This window comes from Balaenoptera borealis (genome assembly GCF_965194805.1).
Source record: "Balaenoptera borealis genome assembly, chromosome: 2".
Lineage (NCBI taxonomy): Eukaryota > Metazoa > Chordata > Mammalia > Artiodactyla > Balaenopteridae > Balaenoptera > Balaenoptera borealis.
In genome coordinates this window covers 79,130,068-79,139,498 of record NC_138867.1, presented here as the reverse complement: position 1 = coordinate 79,139,498, position 9,431 = coordinate 79,130,068, and the positions used below count along the sequence as shown (strand labels likewise).

Below are 9,431 nucleotides of genomic sequence, written 5' to 3'. Positions count from 1 at the left end.
CAGGTAACCAGACCAGGCAATCTGGACACCCAATTAGCAGGGGATCCCCCAAACCAGCCTGGCCAATAGCGGCCAGTGGGCCAAGACGACCAGACGTGACGTCAGGTGTGATTAACTTGGCGCGTCACCTCGACGTCAGCCTCTTACCTCTCGGACGTCCCGTCCCGGGAGCAAACTCCAGCGACTTTGGGCTCCGCCCCCGTGAGAGTGGAGGGCGGCCAATGAGGACGGCTCTGAGGGGACCGGGGCCAATGAGACGAGCCCGGGGCGGGGCACGAGGCCGGAGGGTGGGGCGGGTGGCGGCGGTGGCAGCCCGAGGTCTGGCTGCGCGCAGTATATGACAGTACGTCAGCAGCGGGATGGCCGTAGCTGTGGCGGCGGCTGCAGAAGCCCGAGCAGCCGCGGCCGCAGTGGAGGCTAGAGCCCGACTGGCGTCGGCGGCGGCACCCCGGGGAGTTTAAGATGGCGGCAGGGGGGGCGGCGGGCCTGCGGGAGGAGCAGCGCTATGGGCTGTCGTGCGGGAGGCTGGGACAGGACAACACCACCGTACTGCATGTGAAGCTCACCGAGACGGCGATCCGCGCGCTCGAGACCTACCAGAGCCACAAGGTGAGCTGGGCAGTTGGCCGGGCTTGGGAAGGAAGAGGGCGTCCCTCGCCGCTCCGCTGCGCCTCTCCCTGCCCCCGGCACCTGGCTCGGGGCCGGTGGAGCAGGGGCTCGCCGAGGCTGCCGTCAGCGCCCGCGGCGGCAGGGCTGGGCAGGGCCGGGCAGGGTCGCTGACGCCGCCGTCCCGGGCCAGCTGGGCGCCTGGGCGTTGGGAGGCGGGCGGGCGGGCGGCCCCTGGCGGCGGGGCCGAGGCAGCCGCAGCCCTGGCTCGGCTGCGCAGCCGCTGCGGGACTTTCCGACGGCGCCCGGGTTTTCTAGCCTTTTCTGTCCCGGTGAGGGAGAAAGGCAACAGGGAGACGAGTGAGATGGCTCTTCTGCCCACGGCGTGTGGGGGGTGGGGGAGGGGGCGGAGGGCAGCGTCCGGGTAACGAACCCGAGAGGACCGGCGGGCACTCACCGGCCGCGTTTTGGGGGTACCACCGCGGACCAGCAGAGACCGGGACACAGGCGCTCCGCGTATGAAGGTGGGACACACATTGTACTCGCAAGAACTTGGGGATACAGGCGCTGAGCGTATGGGGCCGGGGCGGGGGACACACCGTGTACTCGGAAAGGCTGAGGCACAGACACTCCGCGTATGAGGGAGGAGAGGGACACACCTTACACTTCCAGAGACTCGGGCACACGGGCGCTTCGCGTTCCCGGAGACACAACACCGCGTAGCGAGAGCCACACACAGCCAGCGCTCACCCGGGAGCAAAGACATGGGTTACTGAGGAGAGAGAGTCTCCGTGGCTCCTCATACCCGAAAGACGCGTCGCTCGCGTCTGAGGCGGATTCACAGACATGGAGACTTGGATCTAGGGGCGGGGGCGGGGCGGGGAGTGGGGAGGGGATACACTGCGTCCCGGGCGGACTCGGGTTTCTCACCCCGCACCGCGTCCCGGAGAGAGATCCGAGGACACACACAACTCGAGCACAGCGAAGGCTCTCACGTACTCGGCAGTTGGAGGACAAACCCAGGGACGCGTTTTCACGTAAAAAAAAAAAAAAAAAAAAAAGTGAGGGAGAGAGTGGGAGGCATAGCGAAGAAACGCCGCCACCGGAGTGCCTGGGGAAGCCGTTTATGGAGATGCAGTACTGTGAATGGGTGAGGGAGGCAGAGTGGACGCATCGCATAAGGGGAGGGATATACCATATGAGCGACCGGTAACAGTCACTCTGAGAAGAGAGACCGTCCGTGGAGCAGAGAACCCACGGGGCATCCCGACAAATAGCCGAGCCCATGCCAAGGAAACACGCTCCGATTAACTGATCTCATAAAGCAGGCACAGAGGGCCAGAGGGACACCTGGACATGCTCCTAGTTATTCAGATAAAAGTGGAGAAAGGAATTAACATCTGTTGAGCTCCCACTAGTTCCAGGCCCTTTAAATGCTTGGAAGGAAGGCCCAGAGTTGGAGGCAAAACCGCAGGAGAGGTGTGAACCTGGGCCAAGGGAGACTTACCTTCAGGGGGCCCCTACATAAGCATGCACACAGGAGGAGGCACACAGTTGTGCACAGCTTGAGGAGTACATGAGCTCACGTGATAGTGTACATGTAAACAGCAGGAGAGACTCAGAAATGAGCATGCCCTCAGGATGGCACTCACAGAATTGAGTGGACACATGGATGTACATTCCAGGGCATATGTGTTACCCACCAGAGAAACATAGGCGAAAAACACTCAGACTCGGAGGTGGAGGGAGGAGTGCATGCACAGGGAGAAAGATACTTTTCCTACACACCATGAAGTCTCAGGGAAAAAGGGTCTCATGTATGACTGGGAAGTCACGCAGCAATAGGAATGCGAGGAAATACAAGAAATAAAAACTGCATGTGTCAGTAGCTACTCCCAGACAGGTGCATCTGAAGGGAAGAGACCAGCACCAGCACCAGCACCAGCATGGAGTGGGAGGCCCATCTGGGGGAAGCCAGATAGGCAGGCAGAGGCACACAGGGGCAGACACTGGAGAGAAACTCAGCCCTGCAAGATGGAGAGATAAGCTTGCCTGTTCCAAGGGGAGGGTGTGGGAAGGAATGACAGTGGGAAGAAGGTAGGTCAGGGTATGTACAGAGAAAAACACCGGAGAGGAAGAAGCCAGCAGGAGGAGGCCAACCTCCAGTCAGAAACAGACCCAGGGAGCAGATAAAGACTGACACACAGGGGTGGGGAGAGGCATCTCTGGGGACAGTAGGTCAGCCAGCCACCTTGGGGGGACAACTGGCGAACTGTACAGCTGATTACAACAAGATTGACAGACACTGACAGGGAAGAGGTGGGTGAGGAGGCCCACACAGGGAAGGGATGGTACCCGGGGAGAGTGAGGTGACAGAGAAGCCCCCGGTGCTCACTGAGAATGCTGTTTGTTTTTCTCCCTTCATTTCTGCCTCCTACACCTTAGTGTTTACATGCTTGGGATTAAAGTTGGAATGCTTGGATTCTAAAAGCCCCACATATATTCCACTGTCTTAAGAAACAGCAGATCAAAAATTCTTCCTCTTCCAACCCACCACTTAGTTCTTGATTTTTTTTTAAGTTATTTATTTTTACAGTCAAAGGTACCAAAGTCAATGGCTTTCCTTGCTCCTGACTACTTCTATTGCCTATTAATATCATTACCATCTGTTTCCATCTCTGTGCATGCAAATTAATGTGTCTAGTCAATCTGTACAGAGGCAGAGAAGGGAAAGGGAGAAGACTTTGCCAGCTCCCTCTACCCTTCTGAGTTGGACCCAGGTAGATTGAGATAGTCCGTGGATTCCTTTTCTTCTAAAAGTTGGTAGTAGAAGCAGTACTATGCAGGGAGAGGAGGAAGAAATAAGCTCACTTCGCCATTGCAGTTGGACACTGCCTTGTTTCTGACTTAACCAGTTCCTGTCCCCAGGTCTCACTGTCACTTTGGCCACAGAAACACTGCTTAAGGGGCTTGGAAAAGCAGGATTTGGGGTGGGACTGTTAACTTCAGACAGCTGAAAAGTGGGAAGAGACAGAAGAAACAAATGAGGTACTGTTGGAACTTACTACAGTATCCTCTGGTGTGTTCAGCCAAGTCTCCCACAGTGTGTCCTCAGTGTCCCACCTTCTGACTAGGGCCAGACCAGGGCTCCCCCATCAACACAGTAAAGTTGCCAGCAGTGGGCATATGGCCGAGCTTTTATCCTCCAGTAGAAGGATACATACTTGGTCTTTCACGCTTTCACTTTCCACCCTTATCAAATTAGGGCTCCTAACTTTAAATTGTAGCTGCGTTTGGAAAAATGTTGGAATGCATTGGCTAGTCAGGGAGAAGTTTCTATTCTCTCCTGGGGAGGGGGGCAGGATGGCTTTAACTTCTCATATAAAACTGCCCCTACCATTCCTGTGCTTAGATAGGAAGGTGCTTGATGCTTGACAAGTGGCCTCCAAGTGGCTTTGGCCCATGCAATGTTATGACTGTTATGCCTCCTCTTCTGATGACTTTCTAAGAGCCAGAAATTTCAACAGGTTAATTTCCTAAATTAAGCATCAGAGAGTTATTTTTATCCAGATTATTTTGTCCATTGGATTTACTCTCCTAAATTAATCCACTTGACCTAAAACTTCAGGGAGGTAAATTTAAGAATTTTAGGAAACTATGACTTAGGCTAAATACAGATGTTCTTTAGATATAATTGAGCAAGTATCCGAACTTATTAGAGTTCATGGAAACAGAATCTTTAATTAGAAACAATTCCTCACTGTTTCAAAAGACAAACAAACCTAATTGACCTTCATTACTCAAGTTTTCTATTTTTAGAGAAGAAATGAGGAAAGCGAACTTGGGAACCTTTTAAACAGAGATTGGGGTGCGGGATAGAGACATTGTGATTCCAGGAATGGGAGTTATAGTTGGAGTAAATATCTCCTAAAAGTTGTTTTTCACTCAGTTTGAATACAGAGACAGTTTCAAGTTGATTATATTTTAAAAAGTGTTAAATGGAAAGTTATTTTCATGGTTTGCAGAATGAACTCAGAATACTTATACAGATATTTAGTATATATTGCAAAACTACTTTTTTTTTTTACTATAGGTAGGTTATTTTGAATGAAGGTACAGGTTACTAAATAAAAATCACGTATTACAACTTTATAGTCATTCTAAACTGATGTCTGAATTTGTGGTCTATATAAGCCCCACATATTTTAAATGAGCATATGTTACTGTAATTACATATTTCTCCCAAATGTATCCTAAAACTATTTCAAATTAAACCTCAAAATTCTAAAATTTATTATAGCCAATTCCTTCAGTAATGTGTAGCTGGCGTTATTTTGACATTTGAGTAACTCATTTGGTAGTAACAAAAATCTTACCAAAATTTTCTTTTCAGATTCTCTCATTGCTGAGCCTGTTGTTTTTTTTTAATGTTTACTCGAAGTTTCAAAGATGGTGGCTCAAATAATACTGTCATGTTTATCCAACTATTACATAAAAAGTCTTGCATAGATGCATCTGGAAGCAGGGGCCATTCATTCTCTATGCCTGAAGATGAGAAAGCAGATGACTTTAAGAAGGATTCTGTTAACACATTCTCTTGCCAACTCCAATTATTGGCTTTAAATTTCCCTGCTTTGATTAGTGTCTTCTAGGAAAATGATAGTGTTTTGAAAATTTGTACAAATATACTTATGTTTCATTTTGCATGAGGAATTCAGTCTCTTTCAGTATTACTAGTTACTGTTATTTCCAGTCAAAGCATAAAGTCTTATTTAAACCTCTAAAGTTACTGTCCTTCACAATAGCTCCCTTTAATGTGTTCCGTGATCTTATAAAATCACTGATCCCACAGGTCATGGAGTAGGAGATATCCTCTCCTTTCCTTTCTTTTTACCTCGTAAACGTATCAGCATTTGATTCATTGTGGTTTAAGGCACAAAAAGACTCATACCTTACTTTTTCCTATCTCTTCCTTTTTGTGCCTGCCCTCAAACAATTTTGAGTGTGTACATGTGTGTTCAATAATCTGCTTTTACAAATACAGTAGACCCTGTTCTCCTTAAGGCACCACTCAAGCATCCAGACCTGCCAGCACAGAGCTGTCACTGCTGCTGACATGTTTACTAAGTAAAACAATGAGGTTTGCCTTAGCAGATTCCTTTTGTTGCAGTTTTTAAATACAGCCAGTTTTAATTAAAGTAAGTTAATCTTACTGACTTTAACTTAGACCCATCTTCAGGCTGAACTTGATATTAAAATGCTTTTTATCAAGTAAAGTCAAGTTTGTGCCCCATTTTGCAATAAGTGTTTGAAAAGTTTTTACAGATGATCAGGTGTTCAGTGCAAAGAAGGGTGCTCCTCCTAGTGAAAAGCAGTAGCCAGATTGCCTAAGGAGATAGACAGGGAACCTTGGCACCAGAACTGAGAGGAGAAAGAAAGAACATATGTGAAGGATTGGAACATGTTCAAGAAAAGAATTTAAAAGGAAAGGGGTGTAAAATTCTCGGAATGATTTACAGGAAAGCTTATCAAGGACAGTCACCAGATCCAACCTTTCCATTTGCTCCATTTGCACTTGTAAAAAACTATGGAAGCTGTGCTCATAGCGCTTATTAGGTAATTTGTGATAAAGCCGGCAAAGTGAGGAAAATGAGAATTTCAGGAGAACCACTGCTGGGTCATTTTTAACAACTTGCAGTGACTACAGAGAGGCTCAGGACTGTGGCACCAGAGTTCAGCCCAATTATTTGCCAGTTTGGGTCAAATGTGTTTGGAGTATTTGAGAAGATGTCTCTAAAATGTGATGATATGGGCGTTTCTTCAGGTAAGGTGAGCTGAGTTTTAGAATAAAGAAAAGAGCATGTATATAACCACAGCACATTTGACTCCCTCATACCTCAGCTCCATAGGACATTTCCCATGACTTAATGCAGAAATCTAGAAAAGCAGGTCTGGAGTAGAATACAATAAATTAATGACTGTGTCTCTACAGCCAAATTGAAGCTGAAAAACATGGCATAAATCAGGTCAGGTTTACCGAGGAGAATTGCTTTCTTTTCTTTCCCTCCCTCCCTTCCTTTCAGTTTATCTACCTATCTATCTATTTTGGTTGTGGCATTATGGCTCTTTAGAGCCACATTAAATCTTTAGGAAGAACTGGTTTAAGGGTGTCCACTGATACTTTGCCAGCAAAGGCCAAACCTGGAATCTCATGGCTAGCAGTTTAATATAGGATATAAAAAGAGAGAATCTTATTAATTAGACTATATGCTCCGTAAAGATTCATGAATCAAATTAGCACCTTGAATTGAACTCAGTAGTCAGAGCATTTGCTACTAGTTTAATAATAACTAGGTTGTTAGACAAATAGCATAAGTTTCTTTCTTGTTGGGGATCCTATATGTTATTGGTATAAAAAACATCTTTGGGTCTTACAGGAGTTTAACAGGCAGAGACTAGATGGGGGGAATCACATCTCCAGCAGAAGGAATGGCACAGGAAAGGAAAGGACAGCAGTAGAAAAGCTAAGGCAGGCTTTGAGAATTGCAAGGAAGACCCTGTTCCACTTAACCTCGAGTGTAGGAGAAAATATAGTTGGATTTAAGAGAGGAAAGGGAGACTGGAGCAGGTTGGAGTTTATTCTCTCAAAACTGGAGAGACACTGAGTAGAAATTTAAGGTGATTTGAGCTAATGCTTTAGGATTATACTGGCCTCAGTGTGCATGATGAGTATAAGATGAATCCGGAAGGCAGTAGACAAGTTAGGAGGAAGTATGTGGTCCAGGTCAGAGATGAGTGCGATCTAAACTAGGATGCTAGTGGGAGACAAGACATTACAGATGAATAGAATCTATAGAATTTAATAACAGATTTTAAAGGAACAGGGTTAAGTTGAAATTTCTAGCCATCAGCACTAGGAGGAGTACCCTTAGTAGAAAAAAGGGAAATCAGAAGCAGTTGGGAGGGTGGGCTGGGGTGGGGGAGATAAAGTACCATTTTAGTGAACGTTCACTCAGTCTTTTGTTTGGTGACGAGACTTAGGTTTGATTAGATGTTTCATATTTGAGAAGTATATTTGGGTCTGAGGCTAGACTAGAACAATGCTATATTTACATGTCTCAAACTTTTCCATTTGGATGGAAATTTTGGGGATTGGTAATGTTTTGGGGGAAGTTGAAATTATTAGGTGGAAGAAATTTTGGTTTTGAACAGGGATTTTCAAATTTTGCTTGTATTTTTATAGGCTTCCTTTATCCAATAACGTGCTCTATAAATTGCACTTAAGACTGTCGTAGAGTACAGATAATATGAAAATTGAATTTGATTTTAACATGAAGATCAGACTTTCCATGGTTTCTGTCCCAAGTGATTATTGAAACATTAAGTAACTCTCTATAATGTGCCTGGATTTACATTTCAAGCATCATTTTTAAATGATTCCTAAAGGCCTTGCAAGGGTCAGTGTTTTCACTTGCAGATTACTTTCACTTCTGTTTTGGTGTTTTGATTCCCTTTTTTTTGTTTGACAGTTTGTGAAAAACAAACCAAAAAATAATCATGAGTACATGAAGCTTCTGTTATACATATACATTGTCATGGACTAGTTATGGGCACTTGGTTCATGGTCCATGGAGATAACCTTGGCTAGAAGACTTTTCCCATGAAGACTGAGCTTGTTCAAGGGTGGAGCCAGGCATGAACTTTCTAATAAGATTCTTTGAGATACTTTAGGATCTAAATATGCTTACTTGTAAATTTACGTGTCAGCAGATTTTTAAAAGACATTTACTTAGTATCATGGCTTTTGGTTTTCATTGTTGGAAACCATGATGCCTCAGATAGCCAGAAAACACATCCATGTGGTAAAAACTCAGTTGAGTGTCTTGAGATGTTTTTTCTTTAATAAAAGACTAAGAGGTAGGAACAGGAATTATAACTATAACTGTCAAATATGCATTTATTCATTTAGCCAATGTTTATTTATCTTCTGATATGTGCCAGGCATAGTACTAGGCACTGGATATATAAAGTTGAATAAGTCAGGGATGGTCCAGAAAGTGCTCGTCCTTAGTAGAAACAAGCAGACATTAAAAATAAATAAATAAATACATACATACATACACACATACATACAGTAAAGTCTCTGTGCAAGGGGACACCTAAAGAGAGGATTATGTTTGAGGATGTGTCTGAGAAATAGTGTCTGCTTTTTCATCTCCCATCCTCTGCTCAGCCCACTCCAGTTGGGCTGTGTCCATCACATCCCTGAGATTGCACCTGACTAGGTCCCTTGTTGTCAAATCTAGTGGTCATCTCTCTGTTCGTGTCTTACCTGACCTCAGCATCATGCCATCCAGTTGACTACTCCTTCCTGTTAGAAACACTTTCCTGATTTTCCTCCCACTTCCCTGGCCATTCTTTCTCAGTCTCCTCTGCTGATTATCCTCTGCTTGACTGGCCTCTGAAAGTTGGAGATCCCAGTTCCCTTCTCTTTATCTATTCACTTCCCTAGGTGAGCTCATCTAGTCCTATGGATTTAAGTGTCATCTATATGTTAACGACCTCCAAATATTTATCTCCAGCTCTGACCTTCCTCCATTTCCAGGCACTAATTTTCAACACCTGATCTCTTTATCAAAGTTTAATAGGTTATCTCAAACTTAACAGACCCAAACACAATTCCTTTTTTTTTTTTAAACATCTTTATTGGAGTATAATTGCTTTACAATGGTGTGTTAGTTTCTGCTTTATAACAAAGTGAATCAGCTATGCATATACATATATCCCCATATTTCCTCCCTCTTTCGTCTCCCTCTCACCCTCCC

At 45.4% G+C, this 9,431-nt stretch overlaps 1 protein-coding gene across 5 annotated transcripts in view; it reads left to right on the top strand.

The window, feature by feature from the left end:
• Positions 1-343: 343 nt before the first annotated feature.
• ELL2 (elongation factor for RNA polymerase II 2) overlaps positions 344-9,431 on the top strand; it is a 73,771-nt gene continuing 64,683 nt past the window's right edge. For 3 of the 5 annotated variants that reach the window (XM_082377032.1, XM_082377028.1, XM_082377030.1), the window contains exon 1: positions 344-609. In XM_082377032.1, the coding sequence (XP_082233158.1) occupies positions 463-609 (147 nt within the window). In that variant the 5' untranslated portion in view covers positions 344-462. The remainder of the gene's footprint in view (positions 610-9,431) is intronic. The other 2 variants (XM_082377031.1, XM_082377029.1) reach the window with 1 other exon arrangement.